General features: G+C 37.8%; 1 protein-coding gene across 2 annotated transcripts in view; it reads left to right on the top strand.

The window, feature by feature from the left end:
* The window catches only part of SEC22A (SEC22 homolog A, vesicle trafficking protein), a gene marked incomplete at its 5' end in the record, with an annotated part of 48,322 nt that overhangs the window by 20,948 nt on the left and 2,986 nt on the right, over positions 1–24,388 (top strand). Inside the window, 2 exons of one of the 2 annotated variants that reach the window (XM_081085432.1) lie at positions 7,375–7,490; positions 19,413–19,478. In XM_081085432.1, the coding sequence (XP_080941558.1) occupies positions 7,375–7,490; positions 19,413–19,478 (182 nt within the window). Of the gene's footprint in view, positions 1–7,374; positions 7,496–19,412; positions 19,479–24,388 lie in introns of both variants that reach the window. The other variant, XM_081085433.1, reaches the window with a different exon arrangement.

Raw genomic sequence — 24,388 nt, 5'->3', positions numbered from 1 at the left:
GTGGTGTAAAATAATGCACCTGCTTTGGAAAATAGTATGGAAGTTCCTCAAAAAGGTAAACATAGTTATATAGGATCCAGCAATTCCCCTAAGTGCATAATCCAGAGAATTAAAAATGTATGTGTAAATGAAAATGTGTACATGCGTGTTCATAGCATTATTCATAACAACTGAAAGTGGAAACAGTCCAAATGTCCATTGACTGATGAACAAACAGTAGTGTATCTATGCAATAGAATATTATTAAGCAATAAAAAAGGAACAAAATATTGATACATGGTACAATACTATGCTGCTGTAAAAAAAAAAAAAAAAAAGGAATTCTTACCATTTGCAACAACGTGGATGGAACTGGAGAGCACTATGCTAAGTGAAATAAGCCAGTCAGTGAAAGATAAATACCACATAATCTCACTCATTTATGGAATATAAAGAACATTATAAACTGTTGAACAAAAATAGATAGAGGCAAAGAAGCATCGACCAGACTGTCAAACTACAGGGAGAAGGTAAGAGAGGGTTGGGGGGCGGGTAAGAGATCAACTGAAGGGCTTGTATGCATGCATTTAAGCACAATCAATAGACGCAAGACACTGGGGGTGCAGGGAGGACAAGTACCGGAGGGTAGGGAGGCCGGGGGGAGGTCAATGGGGAAAAAAAAGGAGACATATGTACTACTATTTGTAATACCTTAAACAATAAATAAAACACACACACAAGAACATTGTGCTATGTAAAAGAAGCCAGATATAAAAGGACACATTTAAAATTTCATTTATACAAAGTGTCCAGAATAGGCATATCCAGAGATGTAGAAAATAGATTGGTGATTGATAGGAAGCTGGAGTGGTGGAGGGGAAATAGGCAGTGACTATACTGATGGTTATGAGATTTCCTTGGGGGGTGATGAAAATGTGAAATTAGATCATTGTGATGGTTCAAAACTGTGAATATACTGAAAATTTCTGAATTATACACTTTAAAGGGTGACTTATATGTGGATTAATTTTCAATCTTTAAAATCACTAATAAACAAGGGATTATTACTAGTACTTAGAAGATTTCCACTTAGAGCAGTGATGGAGTAGTTAATTCAGACCAACAATCCCACTAAATACATGTAGAAATGCTGAGTGGAATGTATATATTCTATAGAATGTATAGGTCTATTGTAGAAGTTAATCTAAAATAGAATCTTCCTAAAGTCTTTGGATATACAAGATAACTGATAACTAAGAATTACTGATAACTAAGAAACTGAGGAAGATAGAGGCCCTGGGAGATGAGCCCAGTGTTTGGAGCAACTTTTTCCTTTGGGGCTTATATCAATTCTGGAGCGAACAGCTGACAGCCTCAAGACTAGGAGACTGGGATTAGGGCAGGTGGTGAATCTCATGAGCAGCCTCTCCCCCTGCTCCCAACTGTGGTTTAGCGTGGATGTCTATACGTTAGGAACGTGGGTAGATAGGACTGTGCAGCTGACAGGCTTTTGTCGGGACTGCCCTTAGTTTTGAGTCATATTGGTCTCTAAAATTGGATTGAGCTGATTCCACAGTGCTGTTCTCCAAAGATCCTGGCAGAAGCAAACAGTTCTGGAAAAAGTAGCCTCATAAGCTTCAAATTATAGTTACAACAAGATTTTGAAAATAGAATCTTTGGCAAACACAATCATAAATAACCAGGCATGTGAAGAGATTAAATTGCATGAACGCAAACCATCAGAATTAATCTTTCTTGCCCCCTGTTTCCTCTCTTTTCTCCCTTCTCATTAAAACCATGGAAGCCAGAGGACAACTTAGTCATATCCTCTAAAGGATAAAAGAAATAACTGCAAATGCAGAATTCTGTGCTTAACAAAAATATCCTGAAAGAATGAATTGGCAAGATTAGATATCCTTGTGTTGTTCCTGATTCTGATCTTAGCAGGGAAAGCATTCAGTATTCCAGTTAACGATGATGTAAACTTGGGGTTTATGTAGATGCTTTTTTGAGAAAATGTCCTTATATTCCCAGATTGATGAGCAGTTTTTATCAGGAATGTAAGATATATTCTGCCCAATGCTTTGTCTACACTTATTGAGATGATTATGTGATTTTTCTTTTTAAAAGCTGTATGTGGTGAATTACTTTGCTTTCAAATATTAAACCAACCTAGCACTTCTGTGATAAAACCCACTTGGTCATGATGGATTATCCTTTTTATATATTGTGAGACCCAATTTACTAAAATTTTGTTAAGATATTTTGTATCTGTGTTTATGAGGGAATTGATTTGTAGTTTTCCTTTTTTCTAATGTTTTTTACTAGTTTTGCTCTCAGGATAAAGCTGGCCTCATAGAATAAATTGAGAGGTATTACCTCTTTTTCAATGTTTGGGAATGTTTCTATAGAATTTTCTTTCTCCCTTTTTTTTTTTACTCGATATGCTTTTATTGATTTTTTGAGAGAAAGGAATGGGGGGGGAGAGAGAAAGAAACATTGATGAGAGAGAGAAACATCAATTGGTTGCCTCCCACACACACCTGTCTGGGAATCGAACCCACAACCTAGGGATGTGCCCTGACAGGGAATTGAACCCACAACTCCTTGGTGTACAGGACAATGCTCCAACCAACTGAGCCACCTGGCCAGGGGCTGTTTCTTCTTCTTTAAATGTTTAGTACAGTGAAGGCTTTCAAGCCTCTAGTTTTCTTTGTGGGAAGGTTTTTGTTGTTGTTGTTTTACTACAAATCAGTTTCTTTGATGGAAGTAGGGTTATTCAAGTTACCTGTTTCTTCATGAGTGAGTTTTAGTAGTTGGTTTCTTTTAAGGAATCTAAGGAATTTTTCCATTTCATTAGCATAAAGTTAATATTCTCATATCCCTTTAATATTTGTATAATTATTGTGATGTTGCCATTCTCATTTTTTATACTGATAATTTTTGTCTTTTGCATTTTCTTCTGATCAGTCTTATTGGAATTTATAATTTTTATTGATTTTCTTAAAGAACCAGCTTTTCCTTTCATTGATCTTTTTATTGTTTTTTTATTTTATTTCCTATTTCATTGATTTATGTTCTGATCTTTATTACTTCCTATGGTCTGCTTACTTAGGGTTTAATTTGCTCTTCTTTTTATAGATTCTTGAAGTCATTTATTTGAGAACTTCTCTTCTAATCCAGACATTTAGTACTATTTATCTCCCTTTTCATTTCTGCTTTAGCCCCTAGCCAGTTTTCTCAGTGGGTAGAACTGAAAGGTCCTGGGTTCGATTCCAGTCAAGGGTATGTACTTTAGTTGCTGTCTCTATCCTGGCCCCAGTCAGGGCCCGGTTGGGAGGAAACCAATTGATGTGTCTCTCTCACATCGATCTTTCTCTTTCTCTGTCTCCCCCCCACCCCTTCCACTCTCTCTAAAAATCAATGGGAAAATATTCTTGGGTGATGATTAATGAAAAAAAATAAAATAAAAATATTGGTTTAGCTACATTTCATAAGTTTTAGTATATTGTATTTTCACTCTCCTTTTGTTCAAAATGATTTTAAATTTTACTTTTGATATCTTTTGTGATCCATGGGTTATTTAAAAAAAAGTCTACCTTTATTTTATTTTAATAGTTTTAAATATGTAGAGGTTTTCCAAATATCTTTCTGTTATTGTTTTCTAGTTTAATTCCATTGTAGCCAGATACCAACTTATGTATAATTTTAATTATTTTACATTTATTGAGATTTGTTTTATTCCCCCAGAATATGATCTATCCTTAGTCATTTTCTGTGTTCATTTGAAAAGAACATGTATTCTGTTGTTGGGTGGAGTGCTCTATAAATGTCATTTAGATCAAGTTGGTTGATATTCGTTAAGTCTTTTATATCCTTGATGTTTTTTTGTCTACTATCAATTATTGAGAAAGGGGTGTTGAAATCTCTGACTATATTTGTAAATGCATATTTTTCTCCTGTTAGGTCTCTAATTTTTAGTGTATTTTAAAGTTTGTTATTAAGTGGTGCACAAATATTTAGGATTGCTTTGTTCTCTTAGTGCAGGATAATTATAGTGCCTAGTTCATTGAGTTCTTGGAAGAATGAAATGAGATTGTATGTATAAAGTGCTTGGTGCCTGACAACTTGCCTGACACTCTGAGAGCAGCCACTGTTAGCAACAGCAGCAGCAGCGGATGCTGTTATTATTTGCTTCTCTCATTTCCATCGCTATGTTCATGTTCTTTTCTCTGCATGGACTGCAGTTCTTCTCATTTGTACCTGTTTAAATTTTATCCATCTTCAGAGATCTTCACTGGTTCTCTACCACTTCTGTGTTACCACCACCTTCCCCCTAATTATCTTTCCTCTTCATAATTCTGTAACCCTTTTAGTTGAGAATTCTTATTATTTTTCATATGCTTATCTGTCCACTTCCCTTTAAAACATGAGAAGTACTGTGAGGGCAGGTTGTATATTCATTCTCATACCTTCTAACACACAGCATCTTATGCAGAATTGTGCCAAAAGGTGCTGAATAAAATACGTTAATCCAGTATAACCAATAGCCCTTTGGTTCCAAGGGACTTTTTTTTATCTCTTTAAGAAAAAAGTTTTTATTGATTTTGAGAGAGAGAGAGGAAGGGGGAGGAATAGAGAGATGGAAACATCGATGAGAGAGAAACATCATCAATTGGCTGCCTCCTGCACGCCTCCTACTGAAGATTGAGCCCACAACCCTGGCATGTGTCCTGACTGGGAATCCAACCAGGGACCTCTTGGGTCAGTGCTCAAACACTGAGCCACACCAGCTGGTCTACCCATACTTCTTTAGGAACTTCTGTAAACTATTAATCCTTGTTATATTTTGAGAAAAAAATAATTTTGTCATGAAAATGCACTATTGGGCCAAAGAGACATCGTAGCAGAAGACAATATTAGCAAAAACAAACCAGAACAAAAACTGACCAAGTCACAGTGCTTTGCATTCAGCAATTTTTTTTTAATGTTATCTCTCATTTGTTATTGTTCCAAATCCACTCTTCCTAATGATGACTATCATGGTGCCAGATTGAACTGTGAAGTAAGCATTTGTGAATAATAATGCATCTAAACTCTGTTTACTGAAACAACCAAAAAAATCATAAAAATATAATACATTAAAATATGATGAAATATCTCATTCAGTTTGTTAAAACTGAGGAATTTTCCTTAAGAAATGTCACCCTCATATTATATGCAGATGGAGTTTTTTCTGGATAACCATTCCCACTCCTCTTGGGAAGTGGGTAGTATGGGAGGGAATCTCTGCTTGAGAATTTCTTTCCCACAGTGATTTGGCATAGCTCCAGCCTGTCTTTCAGCATAATGCATGCCTTTTCCTTGCTAAAGGAGGTTTGTCATTTGCTTTCATGCCTTTAAAAATATTTCTGGTCATTTTGAAAAAATTAATTTATACATAATATACTACCATTATATAGAGTGCTCCAGGAGACAAATGTTAGAAACTTAAAAATAAGTGTTAGAGGCAAGTGTTAGAAACTTAAAAATACTTAATTTATATAGATATCTGTTTCTTAAATAAATATTGATTAACACATTAAAATGATACTTTCCAGTTCAATAATGGCCATGCCTTACTTGACCATAAAAAGCTGAGGGTTAAGTTATAATACAGAATATTATTTGGGGTTTTTTATAAGGTAAACTTGTTTTGTATACTTCAGAAGTGTGATTTATATCATTTAGTCAGTTATCAGGTGGCTTTATGCTTGAGGCCCATATTGAGGATTTCCTTTTTTTATTAGAGGCCAGTTCTCCCTTATTACTGAGAAGGGCCATGGGGAGGGATGGGAGAGAGATGCAAAACATGACTAATTGGTAGATGGTAGGCCAGTTGGATAGATTTTTAAATTGTGAGAATTTTTTCTCTACTGATAAAACTTGGTATCAGTACTTTACAAAGGCATTTAATTTTTTGTTTTCATATCAAAATCTCAAGGAAATTGATTGAGAGACCAAGCAGTATGCTTGGGTACAGAAAAAAATTAAGAAAATGTTATCCCATATTGGCATTTTCTGCTGCACTTAAGGAATAAATACTTCCTTGTGATATGTGGATTTGTGTTTTTATGAACTGTTTAGGAAGCTTTTCTACTGAAATGGCTGAATATAAGTTGCAAAGATTTAAGCCCTTCCTTATATCAATGTTCCACCTCATTAACTTCTTTGTTAGGGCTTTTACACTTCAGTGATTTAAATAAAATGATCTAAATGTAATTCTATTGTCTTCTCTTTCCATCCGTTTCCTATTTGAGGTCTATATGATTTTGTATTTAGTTTTGTGTTTTCATTTAGACTCTGTTAATTCTGTTCAGCGCAAGATGATGATGAAGGGGGAAGCTATTGTATAACTAAATGTTTCACACTGCTGAAGTCCTGACAGATAAGGAAATGTGTTTATAAAGATAAACTAGTCACTTCTTCAACTGATGTTCTATCATTTGTATTTTCAAGTGGTCTTCAGAGACCAGGAACTTCATAGCTCTTAGACTCCATTTTATTGTGGAGTTCAGATTGGTGGTTGCAGTTGACCCTTGAACAACATGGGGTGCCAACCCCTGTGCAGTCAAAAATCTGTATAACTTTTGACTCCCCCAGAACTTAACCAGTAGTCTGCTGTTGACTGAAAACCTTACCAATAACATAAACAGTCGATTAACACATATTTTGTATGTTTTCTGTATTCTTACAATAAAGTAAGTTACAGAAAAAAATGTTATTGAGACAATCAAAAGGAAGAGAAAATACATTTGAAGTACTGTATTATTTATTGCAAAAGAATTCATGTGTAAGTCGACCCATGCAGTTCAAATTCGTGTTGTTCGAGGATCGACCATCTATCTGAGCATTCCTCTGGTATTTATAGCCCTCGAACCCAAATAAGGGAGAGCTTTGCTTAAAAGCAAGCTATGTTTGTTCTTTAAAATGTTTCCTAGAATTTTCAGGAAGAGTATAAAGTATGCAATGAATTTCTAAGTAAAATCACCTTTGCAAATCTTTGCAACTGCTTGTGAATGGTAGACATATTTAGGCAGAAAGGTTTTTTTCTATCTGATTTACTGCCAGATGTGTGCACTCCTTAGCAACATATATCCCAAATGCAAGTGAGATGTCTTCATTAAAAATGTAGAGAAATATAAGTTAATTTAACTTGAGTTCAGGGGAATGAAGCCGTCACGTTGTTAGACATTTTTTAAAAATAGCTAATTACTAAGATATAGCATTAGATACTTTAATGAAGATTAATCTATATTTGATCATGTAAATTGAGCAATGAATCTTATTTTACATAAGTTTAGTATTGACATGAGATATTGATGTTCATTTCTGACCATTTCTTTTCTTTTCCAGCTCACCAGCGATTGGAACCAGCAACTCTGTCAGGGATTGTGGCATTTATCCTTAGTCTTTTATGTGGAGCTCTGAATTTAATTCGAGGCTTTCATGCCATAGAAAGTCTTCTGCAGGTACAGTGCTATTTTTGCAATGTCAGGTACTCTGTCTATTGATTCTGCTTGTTACAGAATTGCTTCGAATTGATTTGAGTATTAATACAACTTACAACATATGCTCAGATTTTGTATTCTTTATACTTGCCTTATTCCCCCCTTTCTCTAAAACACTGATTTCTAGTTGACTTCTTTGTCTCAATTAGCACATATTTATTATCTACTCTGCAGGAGGCACTATTTATTGGTACTCTGGGGACATTAAGATATGTGTGACTTGGGCCTAGAGTTGAATTAGGAAGACAAAGACCACAAATAATTGCCAAGTACCTAGTACACAGAGAGCAGAAGAGGGGAGTGGTCAGTATGAGTTGGGATAGAAGGAGGCTTTGTGGAGAAGGGGTGAGCTGGACATGGAAGGATCTGTGTAGACAGACAGGAGCAGAAGAAAGGGCATTTGTGGGCAGGTTTTTGGCCTATCCTCTGTATTCCTACTTAGTTATCTGCTCGTATACCTTTTTCTTGGTGCCTACCAGTGAAACCACTAATTTTTTCAGATATTGCCAACAATTTTGTTTTCTAGTAGAGTGTCTTTCAGAGAATGTGGCTATCAGAGTATATTATTTTTTCTTACTCTTTTTTTAAACTTCTTGAAACTTTTCTTAAAGTTTAGCACATTTCAGAACATACAGCTTTCCTTTTCCTTATTTTTTTAAAAAATATATTTTATTGATCTTTTACAGAGAGGAAGGGAGAGGGATAGAGAGTTAGAAACATCGATGAGAGAGAAACATCGACCAGCTGCCTCCTGCAGACCCGCTACTGGGGATGTGCCCGCAACCAAGGTACATGCCCTTGACTGGAATCGAACCTGGGACCTTTCAGTCCGCAGGCTGATGCTCTATCCACTGAGCCAAACCAGTCAGGGCTCCTTTTCCTTATTAATATTCACTTTCTCTGAAGACTTTTTGACACTCCTGCATTGTAAATTAGTTCTCTTTTGTCAGGGAAGGGAGGGTCAGCATTAAGCCCATAAAAATGCACTCAACACACTTTATATTCTGTTTTAAATTTGTTATTAGTTTGGGAACACTCAAAGAGTACCATTCTGAGGACCCTCTGAATGTCCTCATCTGTGTGAAGCCAATAGTAGAGGACATCACAGGTTCCCGGTGGCTGAGGTGCCCTCGGGTGAGGGGTGGGGAGCATCTCATGATTTCCCAATTTCACTTCCAAACACCCTGAACCTACAGGTAAAGCCTTTTCCATTTAGGTACAGGACTGCTGGATATTGTCCCTTGATGTTCCTGCCCTTGTTCCCTAGCCAGGTCAGCTGTATCCCAGTAGGAGTTCAATTTGGAGACAGTCAACCTGCCAGAAGGAAACAAAGGCAGTTTGAAGACTGTTGACTGAAAAAGCTAATAAATAAGATACTCTTTTTCTTTTTTAACTTGATATAGTCGTGAGGACAGTAGTGTAAGCATGTGAAGAGTTGATTTTTGTTTGTGGAAGAAAGAGAGAGAGCGTTGGCCTCAGCTCAGATTAACTCTATGACCTGAATAGCTCACCTTACTTTCTGGTCCTCAGTTTCATTGCTCATCAAATGAAGGAAAAGGGGTGGATTTGATGAGTATTTCTTGAAGTATGGGACACATTTACCAATAGTTAAACAGTAGATGACTGTAGCTGATAGAAGGGCGAACATTTTTTTAAAATATATTTTCATTGATTTCAGAGAGGGAGAGAGAGAGAGAAACATCAATGATGAGAGAGAATCATTGATGGGCTGCCTCCTGCACGCCCCACATTGGGGATCGAGCCTGCAATCCAGGCATGTGCCCTGACTGGGAATCGAACTGTGACCTCCTGGTTCATAGGTTGACACTCAACCACTGAGCCATGCTGGCCAGGCCAAACATTTTTAATTTTAAGAATTATGTATTTAACTCAAAATGGATCACAGACCTAAATGTAAAACACAAAACTGAAAAGTTATAAAACATAATAGAAAACCTAGGCAGAGCATCAGCCTGCAGGCCAAAGGGTCCCAGGTTCGATTCCAGTCAAGGGCACGTAGCTTGGTTGCAGGCTCTTCCCCAGCCCAGGCCCTGGTCAGGGTTCATGCAGGAGCCAACCAATCGATGTGTTTCTCTTAGTCTTTCCCTCTCTCTTCCACTCTCCTTAAAAATTAGTGGAAAAATATCCTCGGGTGAGGATTAACAACAACAACAAAAAAGAAAACCTAGGTAACCTTGAGTTTCATGATGAATTTTTAGATACAACACCAAAAGCATAATCTATGAAAGAAAAATTGACAAGTTAGACTTAATGGAAAAACTTCTGCTCTATGAAGGACATTAAGAGAATGAAAAGATAAGCCACCGACTATGAGAAAATATTTGCAGAACACATTTGACAACGGTCTTGTTACCAAAACATACAAAGAGCTCTTATAACTCAAGAAAGCAAACAACCCAATTAAAAAATGGGCACAAGAACTAAACAGACATCTCACCAAAATATATGAAAAGATGCTTACATCATATGTCATTAGGAATTGTAATTTAAAACATTAGGATATCACTAAACATCTATTAGAATAGCAAAATCCAAAAAAAGACACTTGACCATACCAAGTACTGATGAGGCTTTAGAACAACAGGAACTCTTCATTCATTGCTGATGGGAATGCAAATGGTACAGTCACTTTGGAAGACAATTTGGCTTAAACATAGCGTTATCATATGACCCAGCAGTCAATTGCTCCTCAGTATATTTGGCCAAATGAGTTTTTCTACTTAATGTTCACACAAAAACCTGCACATGAATGTTTATCTCAGCTTTATTGATAATTTCAAAAAACTGGAAGCAACTAAGAAATCCTTCACAAGGTGAATGGATAAACAAACTGACAATCTATACCATGGACTATTATTCAGTAATGAAAAGAAATGAGCTATCAAGTCACAAAAAGGACATGACTAAATCTTAAATTTATCTTGCTTAATGAAAGAAGCCAGTCTGAAAAACTGTATACTACTAGAGGCCTGGCACACGAAATTCAGGCCCATCTTCCCTGGCTGCCCAAAGCTGGCCCCACCCCCAGTCGCCACCCAGCCCCGGTTCCCTGTTTGCCATTGGGTGATTGGTGCCTGATGGCCGGGGGAAGGGCCTGAGAAGTCGGTGTTCTCACCTGCTTGCTGGCCCCGCCCCCGCCGCGGTTCGCCCTCTGTGTTCTGCCTTGGCCTGGCACCACCCACGTCCCCTGCCACCCACCCCTGGTTCCCCGTTCACCCTCAGGCGATCGGAGCCTGCCGGCCAGGGGAAAGGGACCAAGAGGTGGTCTGTGCAGGTCATAGTGACTGGTCCAGCGGTCATTCTGGTTGTTCTGGTCGTTCCGCCTTTAGGGTTAATTTACATAATACCCTTTTATTATATAGGACAGAGGCCTGATGCACGGGTGGAAGCCCTGAAGGGGGTCCCAGATCAGGGTGGGAGTCCCCTAGGTGGTGGGGCCGGCCTGGGCGAGGGGCTGCAGGAAGTTTGTAGGCCGACCACACCCCTGGTTGGGGTGGGGCCAACCTGGGCAAAGGGCCTGGGGTGGTTTGCAGGCTGGCCACACCCCCAATCGGGGTGGGGGTCCCTGCTGGGGGGCAGGCAGCCTGGGAGGGGTGTTGGGGTGGCCTGGGCGAGTAAGCCGGGGGCAGGCTGGTTTGCAGGCTGGCCAAGCCCCCAGCTTTGTCAGGAAGGACATCTGGAAGACGTCCAGTCTAATTAGCATATAAACCTTTTATTCGTATACGTATGTTCTAACTATAGGACATTCTGTGAGAGGCAAACCTGTAGAGACAGTAAGTAAAAGATTAGTGGTTGCCAGGGCTTTGGAAGGAGGGAGGACAGGTGAGTAATTGGAGCATGGGGTTTTAGGGCAGTAAAACTATTCTATATGTTACTTAGTAATGGTTAAGTCGTTATACATTCTCAAAACCCATAGAATGTACTACACATAGAGTGGACCCCAACATAAACTATGGACTTTAGTTAATAATAATGTCACTGTTGGCTCATCAGTTGTAACAACTGGACCACATTAATGCAAGGTGTTGATAACAGAGGAACCTGAGAAGGGGAAAGAGCAGGTATATCAATACTCTACTGCCTTAATTTTCTAAAATTGCTCTAAAGACAAGTCTATGAATTTAAACCCCTTCCACACGCACACACATACCATCATTAAAACAAAGACTGGAAAAGGGGGAGCATCCTCCAGGCTTTGATATTTCCTTTGATGTGGCTCTGCTTAGCAAGTGAAGTATGTACATACAGTCCATTGCAGTGAGCCAGCTCCTGGGAAACAGTGGATCAGGCTTTCTCTTTCCATGCAGGGGCTGAGCCTTCCCGTTCACACAGGCCAGGTGGGACCTCAGAGCCCCAGTCAGAGTGGAGCACAGGTTCAGGAATCTGATTCATGTTTCAAGGTCAGATGTACAATTTTGTGTCCTCTGAGAACAGTAATTATTTTGATAAAGCCAGTGAGAGATCAGGTTCTCTGACCTTGCACCCACCAGTCCCCAACTACTCCCACCAAAGATGGCCTAAGAATATAACAATATATTTAATGTACATTAATCTACATAAAGAAACTGAAAAGATAAGATACTAATAAATGTGATGGGAACTGGACAAATGGGTAGCAGGGTGTAAATGAGAATCTTCACGTTATATACCTTCTTCTGTGTTATTTTTAAACCATATGAATATATTCAGATTTTAAATAATAAACAAATATTTATTAGCACTTGTTATATAACAAGGAAAAAAGACAGCTTTTGTTAAACTTAATAGGTAGATTTTCAAGTAATGAAAGTTTTAGGCAGAGTAAAGGTAAATATTTTTGTGAGGGATAAGGAGATCCTGAGCATTTTTTCCATTTTTGTAGTTTCCTGACTCTGTCTTAGAATTTACAGTTTCCCTAGAAGTTTCAAGGTTTTTTGTTTCAAACAGTTTCTTAAAGTTATGGTGGTGGTATGTGAAATAAGCATGGGCTAAATTATAGTTGGGGACAATGTAAGAGTGGCCTTTTTTATTAGTAGATCACTTATAATTTGGGGACTCTCTGCATGCTTGTACCTTTGAAGATGTGTCTTTCTGATGTTTGATACAGAATTCTTTCTTTTTCACTGTTGTCCTAGACTAAATTCACTCCAACAGTATTTCTTTCTCTTGATCCAGGGGACTGTAAATTTGTCCTTACGGGATTTTTAGCTACCAGTAAACTAGGGATGCCAGGTTGTGTTGTTCCCTTAGCATTGTTTCTAGAGCTTTGTCCTGCCATAACCCACCTAATATATCCCACATATACTCATCAGTAGTTGAGGTTCCTAACACAGGCAAAGGATTTTGTTAGGGATCATATTTTTACATCTAGCTGACAATATATAATGTATTTTCTGAGCGTGAGCAATATATCATATTAATTTAAAGTTTATTTCTTTAAGGCCATGAATTCTAAATACTCTTTTGAATGTGCTAAAAATAATTGCCACATTTATCTTTTAGTATGTAACTTGGTGCCTGAGACACATTCAAATTTGAGAACCCATATGAATTAACATTCGTGTATATTGTTAATGTTGTTTGAAAATTCAGCACAGGTTTGTTCCTTCCAGATTAATATCTACCTCTTAGGGTGATAACTAGGGATTTATTAAAGTACATAGCACTGAAGTTTTTTTCTTTGGTATCTAAGTCCAGACTGGGGAAGTCTAGGATGAGCACATTTTTCTTTTAAGTTGGTAAATTTGATTTGGTGTTCACAGTAATGTGTAAATTAGATTATTTTCACTCATTTGCTAACTTTGTTCTGAGTTTAGAGATGTTAATAAGTTTCTTGTGAATTGGCACTTCATTCACTCATAATAAGCTTTTATCACATTGGGTTTATATTACCTGTGCTCCTTTAAGGGTCAACCTTGAAACAAAGATATTAATGAAGCTGATGCCAACCTAGAAGTAATTTGCATGTGGTGCATTAGAGAGAGAGAAAAAAGAGTATTCTGATACAGCAGTAGAAATGCTGGTGTAGAAGTCAGGATACTGGGTCCCATCTGCCATAACTACCTTTGTGGCTTTGGATGGGTTTTACTTTACTTTCTTGGATCTTTCTGTTCTGCAAGATGAAGGTTTTAGGCTCAACGACCACTTCAGAACAAATGTTCTAAGACTCTCTGATTCTAATATTGTTTCTAATGGTTACTACCAAGCAGAAGTAATCAACTTGCTTTTATTCCTTGAGTTCTGTTTTCCCCATAGATTTGTTAAAGAAATTAGAAACCTATTAAAGGTCAATGGGAGTTTTTTTATTTATTTAGTGGTATAATATCTATGCTAAGATGCAGTGCATGCTTGCTTGCTTTCAAAAGAAATAATGTTTTTCCTGTTTCTATGTTTATTGTTAACAAATTGGGGGGAAATGTTTAAAGAAGAAGATAAAACCATCCCCAAATTTTCTCTGTGTATTACATATATACATATATACACACGAACATATACGTAATATACATATATATGAATCATATCTATTATATAATTTTGTATCTTTTCACTTACATTAAAAAGTGAATATTTTCTAATTATTACAAACATTTTAATAGTATATCCTAATACCCGGTGTGGCTACTATATGAAGCATCTCCTTACCTCTTCATTTTTACCTTAAAATATTTTTCCCCTTTATTAGTTTTCAAAGCAGTGTTTTTGTACCCTAGCTTCCCCCAAAGGTGAATGTGACTTTTTAAAATTTTTATTTGAATTCCTTACCTCTGCCCCCTCCTTTTCTGCCCCACATCACCCCAGCTGTCATTCCTTTGTCCCACCCCCCACTTCTGTCCCCTCTCTGAACCTCTGCCCCGCCTTCCCCCAGTGTCTGGCTATTATTCCCTCACCTACATTTTATCTGCTCCCTCTCAACTGGCTCTTTTCTCTCAGCCTGTAAACATGCTTTAGCCTGCCAATCTTTAAAAGACAAAGAAACAAACAAAACCTCTTGATGTATGTTCCCTTCTAATTTTTTGAAGGAGTAAACCATGTTTCTTGTCTCTACTCCCTTACCTCTATTCTCTTAGTCTCCCAAGATCTCTTTTCTACCCTCATAGTTATTTCAAACACCCACCATTAGGCTCACCAGTATCCTACTGATTGCCACTTTTTTTCCCCCTTTATTGATTTTTAGAGAGAGAGAGGAAAAGAGAGGGATAGAGAGATAGAAACACTGAAGAGAGTGAAACATCACCGATCGGCTGCCTCCTGCATAGCCCCTACTGGGGATGGAGCCTGCAACCCGGGCATATGCGCTGACCAGAATTGTATCAGTGACCTCTTGGTTCCTCGATCGGCACACTCAACCGCTGAGCCACACCGGCTGGACTGATTGCCACTCCTGAGGCCTTATCCTATGTGCCCTCTCTGCCTCATCTCACACACTGTTCAGTTCTTCCTTTCAAAAATTACTTGTTTAACTTCAAAAATAATGTTTATTTTAGAAAACTTAGAAGTTAATAAAATACATCGCTACTTTCTTGACATTCTCCCATCCCTTTATTTCCATGAAAATTTTTTTCTTTCTCTTAGCCTTCAGTTCATTTGGCAAACTTTCTTCCTCCACCCCTTTTTTAAATAGTGGCTTCTTCAGTGTTCTGTTCTCAGCTTTATGTTCTTCTAACTCTACAACTTCTCCTTGGATATTTTCATAATGACCTTCAAAAAAGTTAATACATGTACATACACACCCACACATGCATAAGCACTGTAAAATGTACACGCGGTAAGTTTCAAAGCCTATCATTTCAAACCCTGTAATTTTTACAATAAGTAATTCTCTTCCCACTTCTCCTCCCTAGCATCAGCAGCTGGTATCCTAGAGAGATTATGTCCATATGCCAGTATATATGTATTTATATTTACTTATATAATTGTCAATTTAAAAGTATTTCTATATAAATGGAAGCATAATTTCCATATTGATTTGCATATTTTTCCACCTAATAATATGTAGATCATTTTCTATCAGAATATAGAGAGCTATTACATTAATTTTAATGGCTACATGGCATTTTTTCATTTGTATTCCTTTTCCCCACCTACCATCATACAGTTTATTTAAAAAATTCAAACTTACAGAACGTTTAAAAAAACAATGTAATTAACATTCACCTGAATAACTACTACCTTCCATTCTCTCTTTCCTTGTTTTTGGCCAATCATTTGCAAGTAAAATTTTAGGTATTATTCCAAAATTATTCAGTATTTTTTGTTTTAAAGTCTATCACACTCTCATACATAATCACATTACCTTTATTGCACCCAGGACATTTAAGATCAATGCAATGGTTATTATCTAATATAAAATCTCTATTTAAATTTCCACAGTTGACTCCAAATATCTTTTATAGTGTTTTCTTCCTTCTCCAATCTAGAAGCCAGGTGAGAGTTAAGACTTGCACTCGGCTGCAATAGGCTTTTCTTTCATTCACTACTGTTTAAATTGATGACTACTAAACTGGATCTCTAGGTCAAATTCTTTCCTGAAGCAGACTTAAATATCTTCTAAATGTAATTATTTGGATGTCCCACCAGCAACTCCAAAAAAGCATGTCCAAAGTGAACTCAATTTTTTCAAATCTGAAATCTATTTTCTCCTTCCATATTCCCAACTTAGTGAATGGTATCATTCAAATGTCGCCTAAACAAGAAACCTTGGAGTTATCCTAGCCTCTTTCCTCTTTGAGACTGCATGTGCTACTCCCTTGCCTGGAATTCTCTCCCTATGTTGTCTACCTTTTCCACCAGTTCATCCTTCAGGACCTAGGACTCGGTGATGGCGAACCTATGACACACGTCTCAGAGGTGACACGCGAACTCATTTTTTTGGTTGATTTTTCTTTGTTAAATGGCATTTAAATATATAAAATATCAAAAATATAAATCTTTGTTTTACTATGGTTGCAAATATCAAAAAATTTCTATATGTGACACGGCACCAGAGTTAAGTTAGGGTTTTTCAAAATGCTGGCACGCTGAGCTCAAAAGGTTCGCCATCACTGACCTAGGTTAAGCTTTACTTCCTCTGGAAAACCTTCTCTCACCCCTTTTTTCTCCAGACAGAATTTGATGGGTCTCCAGTAGACTTTCTTAGTACCCTGTACACATATCTATACCACCAGTTATCACTTAGGGTGGGAATTATTGGTTTATGTATCTGCCTTTTTGATTAGAGTGTGAGTTTCTTGAGTTGATATGGACTTAATTGTTTTCACTCCTAGGTCTAGTAACACAGTACTGGCTCATAAGTGCTTAATGAATATTTATTGAACAGAAGAATTTGTTTATATACAATCTTCTCTTTACCAAGTAGAAATATTTGTCAAAGCTCAACTCAATTTAGCATGCATTTTAATTCCTACTATGTGCACAGTTTCATGCAAGTAGTAAGATTTATTTTCTGCCTTGAAGAAAGGTTAGGGTCTCATTGTGAGGATAAGGCCAGTACACTAGAGACTTAAAGAATACTAAAAGGTAATCTAATTATCTAATGAATGATCCAGGGAGAAATGAGGTTAGTGAAATGTTTTTAGTGCTTTCTATGTGCCAGTTACTGTTCTGTGTGTTTGCAAATGTTATTTCATTTAATCTCTACAACTTTTATTTTTCAAAAAAGGAAATTGAAGTTAAATAGTCCAAGATAATATAGCTACTAAATAAAGATTTGAACCCAGATATGACTGACTTCAGAAACATGCTTTTAAGTCTCCAAAGGCAATTAAGAGAGTTATAAAGTGATATTATAAATGTAGGGGGGAAATTAACCCACTCTAGGACAATAATTAAATCATTGTATATCTCTATAATGAAAAGTTATATAATCATTGAAAATCATGTGGTTGAGGAATATCTTGAGAAAGTGTTTTATGTTTATGATATAATGTGAAGTAGTAAAAAACAGTATATGAAAGTATGATTCCAGTTTTTCATAATATACATATATTTTTGTGCAGAAAATATTGGAAGGCAATCCATAAAATGGTTATCAGTAATTCTCCCAGAGTTGTGATACTGTGGACTATATGAATTTCTTCTTTGTAACAATCTTATTTTCCAAATTCTGTACAATGAACATAAATTTTTATAATCAGAAAAAAGATAATTTAAAAAGTAAAGGATTAAGAAAATAATCAAGCAGAACTTACAGGATGGGGCAAAAGTAGGTTTACAGTTGTCCATATGGAAAGTAATATAATAATTAATAAATAATAATACAAGAATCAACTGTGTTTCACAATTATAAACCTACTTTTTTCCTATCCTGTGTTTAAAGTATTAGAATTAAAGTGGAAAGGTTCATGTTGACTTTTACTTCCTCTGGGGTAGAACTGTCCCTAAGCATCCCAGACAGATCGATGGTTCCTATTTCAAGATCTTTGCACTAGGATAAGCCACTCTCCCTCTGCCTTACAGTAAGTTCTGTTGTCCAATAGTAAGTGGGAAAGGAATTTTCTCTTTATATTACTAGTGGCCCGGTGCATGAAATTCGTGCATATTAAAAGGGGATTAATTAGAGGAAATATTTTAATATTGCTATTTGCCCTTTATAATAGAAGTGTCAGAGATGAAAGAAAATTAGTAAAACGTATATGAAAATCCTCCTCCTGTCAGAGTCTGGGGCGCACCACGGGAACCAGAGTCAAGTCCTCACCCACCCACGTGTGCCTCAAAATCGCGTGAGACCCAGACCCGGCCGGTCCCACCCTTGTCAAGCCCCGCTGGGTGGGGGGTGCAGCCTCAGGTCCCCTGGCCTGGCGTCGGGGTGGGGGGAGCGGCCTGAGGTCCCCTGGCCCAGCACTGGAGCGGGCGGCACACCTTGAGGTCCCCTATCAAACCCCACGGGCGTGGGGGGTCGCAGCCTTAGGTCCCTGCTGATTGCTCATTAAGGCTCGTTATGGGAACTCGACGCCCCCTGTGGGTGCAACCATCTTATGTTATGGAAACCCCTGCCTCCACTGTGGGCACCGCCATCTTTGTGGTGGGGTGACCATCAATTTGCATATTCCCTCTTTATTATATAGGGTTTCATGAGACATGGTCATGGGGGACACTCATATCTTGTGGAAATTTCCGTTGTATTAAATTTCTTTCTAAAATAAGGGGCAAATTTATGCTCCTGCCTAGGCTTTGTTTTCTACTTCATAAAAACATTGAAAGAAGTAGTAAATATAGATATTTAAGAGAAATCAAAAAGCATTAGAAAAACACTGGGCTGTTATATGTTTCTGTAAGTTTTCTTTTAAAAGAAATATTCTATGCATGATGTATCTGGTTTTCCTCCGGGTGGCTGTTTTTCTCTTGCAGCATGCATGACTGATTTTTCTCATTGGGATTTAGCACACTCTAGTGGGCAGTAGCTTTTCATGTCTTTTTTTTTTTGGCTTTTTTTAACCCTGTCAAATTACTGTACTGGACAATTCAGTGATGTGCTTACTAGATAGTAAAATTTGTCAGTATTATTTGAGTTAAGTAATGACCCTAGTGAGGAAGACTAACTTTATAGGCCACTGGGGTGTTGTACACTTTCATACGGTTTCTTCAGTAGAGAGAAGAGAGCCTTTTATATGGAAATCTTTTCCCATTGGTTTTCATCTTCTCTTAGGTAAAAAGAAATTGACAGGCGCCTGGAGGAACACTGGTGGTTTTCCTCACCTCACACTCCTTGGATCTTATGATAGATTTTATGTTTCCCTTTTAGGACTCTTGAGAGTTTTTATATACTACTTTGTGAAAATTTTGGCCATTTGTGCATAAATGTTTTCATATGCTATCCTGGTAGATTGGGTTTTGAAAACGGGCTTCCACCAGAAATAAATGTATTTTTTTATTTTGTTTTTGCAGAGTGATGGTGAGGATTTTAATTACATCACTGCATTTTTTCTTGGAACAGCAGCCTGCCTTTACCAGGTAACTAAGTTCTCTTCTATTTTTAAGAAACACTTTCCTATTATTGTTTTCAAATTCAATTCTAATAATTGCTTATGCACTTTTAAGTAAATAAAAATAATGTCTGAGCTGTTTGTTTGTTTTGCCTTCCTTTTAATTTGAGCCTCTGTTAGCTCTGTAACCTACTTGTCCATTTTGAGTGGGCATAGATACCAGTGAACTTAATGTTAACTCTCTCCTGGGCTGGGCTTCAGAGGTCCATGTCATTTGCTTGTGGCGGTAAAGATTACTTCTAGGTTTAGTGTGACTGATTATTCAGCTTCCAGACTCTGCTTATACTCTAGGCTGAGGATTTTGTACTTTTGAGAAAGTATTTAAATAGGGAACAGCAAAAGCAGAATTTTAGAGTATTTAATTTAGCAGTGAATAGGATGGATTGTCAGAGCGGAGAGATTGGAAGCAAGGAAATTAGTTGGGAGGTGATTCCATTACTTCAGGCAGGAAGTAGTGAGAGGTAATGGCAGTTAGAGATGTGTGGAGGAAGGACACGGAGAGGGAAGCCTGCTAGGACTTGACAGAATAGATATGGGACAAGGTGGGAGGAGGTTTTGTACCTGGGTGATAAGGAGATGGGTGCTCGTATTTCCAAGAAGAGAGGAGGCACAGGTTTGTAGGGAGGGATGGAATAACCATGCCAATTATCCAAACTCAAGAATGTCTTTGTTGCCCAGCCGGTGTGGATCAGTGGTTAAGCACCGACCCATGCACCAGGAGGTCGCTGGTTCAATTCCCAATAGGGCACATGCCTGGGTTGTGCACTCGATCCCCAATAGGGGATGTGCAGGAGGTAGCCAATCGATGTTTCTCTCTCATGGATGTTTCTATTTCTCTCTCCCTCTCCCTCTTCCTTCCTCTCTCTCTCTCAAAAAAAAATCAATTTAAAAAAACATTAAAAAAAAAGAATGTCTTTGCTAAAACATGTTAGAGCATATATGACCTTTTGATCAACCTTTTATAAGTAACACATTTCTCTGGTTTGCATAGAAAAAACATTAGAAAGATTCAGGACTGCAAATATAAGGCTACCTAGAACTCAGTAGAAGTCTCTAGGGAAAAATTTGGATATATGCATTTGACTTTTATGTAAAGATGTGTTGAAATTTTTAGTTTCAGTGACCTTATTTTTGTAATCCCCTAACTTTTCTTAATAATTTATATTATTTTCAGAAATTGTTTTTGTATTAAATATGACATTTAATTATAATGAATGACATTTCATGCAGGAAATGTGAAAACTTGTATTTTTTAATGTAATAATGCTTTATTATGATGTATTCTTATGTAGATTTTCTAAACTTTAATATCTACAATCCTGCTGCACAAGGGATATTATCTCATTTTTGAAAATGAGAAATCTGAGGCAGTTTCAGTATTATCCAGAGATCACAGAGCCATTAAGTCAGTGGTGGAGTCAGGACTTGACTTTGAATTTTCTAATTTTAAATATTGTGTTCATTCCACCTGCTGTCTCTAAGCAAAATTCCTAATTTGTATAATTTTATAATGCTATAAAGTTATAATGTTATAACTTTTACATACATTACCTCATATGGTTCTAAAACTATGTGAGGTGAATATTAACTTTAAAATAATTTCATGATTAATTATTTTTGTAAAATAATTACTCATGAAATAACAGCTTTGACTCTTTTGCCTTAACAATTTTAAATGCTGATAATAATAGCAGAATGTATTGAGCTGTGCTTTATGCCAAGCCCTTCACATTCCTTGCACCATTACATTCTCAGAGCCCCACACCAATCTTGTTACCCACATCATAGCCAGTCAGTGACAGCCCAGTCTGCTTGACTCAGCCCAGTGCCATGGTCTGTGGGTGGGGACACCTAGTACACTTCCCAGAACAGCTGAAAGCACTTCTAAAGAGCTGCCTCATGGAGGAGCTGTCACTCAGGTGTTCTTTCCTTTGAGAGAAGCAAACAAATTCATGCTTTAAAAACAAAGCATCAAACAGATTGTCAGACTACAGAGGGAAGGCAGGGGAATGTTGGGGCAGTTGGGTGAGCAGGCCAGTGGCGGGGGGGGGGGGGGGGGGGCGGCAGTTGGGAGCGATCAGGCCAGCAGGGGTGGCAGTTGGGGACAAGCAGGTTGGCAGGGGGGGCAGTTGGGGACAAGCAGGCCAGGGGGGGCAGTTGGGGCGATCAGGTCAGCAAGGGGGGCAGCTGGGGGCAAGAAGGCCAGCAGTGGGGGCAGTTGGGGGCAAGCAGGCCGGCAGGCAGAGTGGTTAGGGGTGATCAGGCAGGCAGGCAGGTGAGCGGTTAGGAGCCAGCCGTCCCAGGGATGTCCACAGGGATCAGGCCTAAACCGTCAGTCGGACATCCCCAGAGGGGGTCCCAGATTGGAGAGAGTGCAGGCCGGGCTGAGGGACCCTTCCCCCCCCACCCCTGATGCATGAAATCCATGCACCGGGCCACTAGTTTTGAGATAATTATGGATTCACTTGGAGTTGTAAGAGAGATCCTATATAACCTTTACCTGGTTTTCTTCAATGGTTCCATCTTGCAAAACTATAACACTGTCTGCGTTAACACGACAGCTAGAATGTTGATGTTGATGCAGTCAAGATAATGAACATTCCTATCACAAGGACTCCTCGTCTTGCCCTTCTTCTATAGCCACATTGACTTCCCTCTGCCCCTTAATCTCTGGCAGCCTCTAATGCAGCGGTTCTCAACCTGTGGGTTACGACCCCTTTGGCGGTCGAACAACCCTTTCACAGGGGTCGCCTAAGACCGTCCTGCATATCAGATATTTACATTGCAATTCATAACAGTAGCAACATTACAGTTATGAAGTAGCAACGAAAATAATTTTATGGTTGGGTCACAACATGAGGAAGTGTATTTAAAGGGCCAGAAGGTTGAGAACCACTGCTCTAATGTGTTCTCCATTCCAGTCTTCTCATTTTAAGTATGTTATGTAAATGGAACCATACAGTATGTATCCTTTTGTGATTGGCTATTTTTTACTCAGCATAGTTCTCTGGAGATCTATCTAGGTTATTGCATATATTAATGGTTTGTTCCTATTTATTACTAAATAGATTTTCATGGTATGTATGTGTCACAGTAACTCATTCATCCATTGAAGTACATCTGAGTTCTTTCCAATTTTGGGCTATTATAAATAAAGCCACTTTAAACATTCACATACAGGCTTTTGTGTGCACCTAAGTCTTTATTTCTCAGAGATAAATGCCTAGGAGTACAGTTGCTATGTCATATGGTAGTTGCATGCCTAGTTCTATTAAGAGACAAACTGTTTTTCAGGGTGGCATGCCATTTTATATTCCCACCCACATGTGTGAGTGATCCAGTTTCTCCACATCCTCTCCAGCATTTGGTGTTTTCAGTATTTTTTTTTATTTTAGCCATTCTGATAGGTATGGCATTATACCTCATTGTGGTTTTAATTTGCACTTAATCTAATGGCTAATGATGTTGAATATCACTTCATGGGCTTATTTTGTCATCTGTATATTCTCTTGGGTGAAATGTCTATTCCTTTTATTTGCCTTTTTTTTAACTGGATTGTTACTGTCAAGTTTGAGAATTCTTTACGCATTCTAGACATTAGTCAGTTGCCAGATATGCAGTTTGCAAATATCTTTCCCCAGTTGTAGCTTATCTTTTCATCATTTTAACTGTTATGTTAGGACTTAAATCTGCCATCTTATTTTTTTTTTCTGTTTTTAATTTTTATATTTTATTTTTCCCATCTTTCTGTGGGTTACTTGAACATTTTTTTAGAACTCCATCTTGATTTACCTATAGTGTTTTTGAATGTACCTCTTTGTACAGCTTTTAAAATGGTTGCTCAGGTATTACATTATACATAGTTATCATAATTTTCTGGTGCTGTCATTTTACCTGTTCAAGTGAAGTATAGAAATTGAGCCTCCTTTTATGTCTTAACTTTGCCCTCTTCTATTTATAATATAATTGCCTTAAATATTTCTTCTACATATATTTAGAACCACTCCAGACAGTGTTATAATTTTCACTTCAACCATCAAACATAATTTAGAAAACTCAAGAGGAGGAGAATCTGCTATATTTACCTGTTTCTGCTTACTGTGGTTTCTTTTTCCTTTCCCAATGTTCTAAGGTTTCTTCCTTTATTATTTCCTTTCTGTTTAGAGAACTTCCTTTAGCCATTCTTTTAGGGTACATTTGTAGACAACAAATTCTCTTAGTCTTCTTTCACCTGAAAATGTCTTTATTTCCCCTCCCACAAGATTCTAATTACAAAGAGAAAAACGGTAACTTCACAGTGGAAAAACCTGTCAGACACCAACCTACCGAAAGATCAGTTAACATCACCAATTATACTACATTGCATACCACCATGGTGGTATTTTTGCCAAAATTGCATATCACTCAATCTTTTTTGTCAGTTTGTTCATCCTCACCTGAGGGCATTTTTCCATTGATTTTTTTTTAATATTTATTGATTTCAGAGAGGTAGGGAGAGGGAGAGACAGATAGAAACATCAGTGATGAGAGAGAGTCACTGATTGGCTGCTGCCTGCACACCCCCTTCTGGGGATGGAGTCCACAACCTAGGCATGTGCCCTGATCAGGAATCGAACCGTGACCTCCTGGTTCATAGGTCAACGCTCAACCACTGAGCCATGTGGGCCGGGCTCCTTTAATTTTTAGAGAGTGTGTAAGGGAGGGGGAGAGTTAGAGAGAGAAGCATCAATGAGCCAAACCAGCTAGGGCTCACTTCAATCTTAAGAAAATATCAGACAAACCAAAATTAAGGGACATTCTGTAAAACAAATGATCAGTACTATTCAAGAATGTCAAGGTCGTGAAAAGCAAACACTTAAGAGCTATTACTGATTTGAG

This window comes from Myotis nattereri (assembly GCF_964212035.1).
Source record: "Myotis nattereri genome assembly, chromosome: 3".
In the NCBI taxonomy this organism is placed as follows: Eukaryota; Metazoa; Chordata; class Mammalia; order Chiroptera; family Vespertilionidae; genus Myotis; species Myotis nattereri.
The sequence above is the reverse complement of the archived record's forward strand: the minus strand, read 5'-3'. Positions and strand labels throughout refer to the sequence as shown.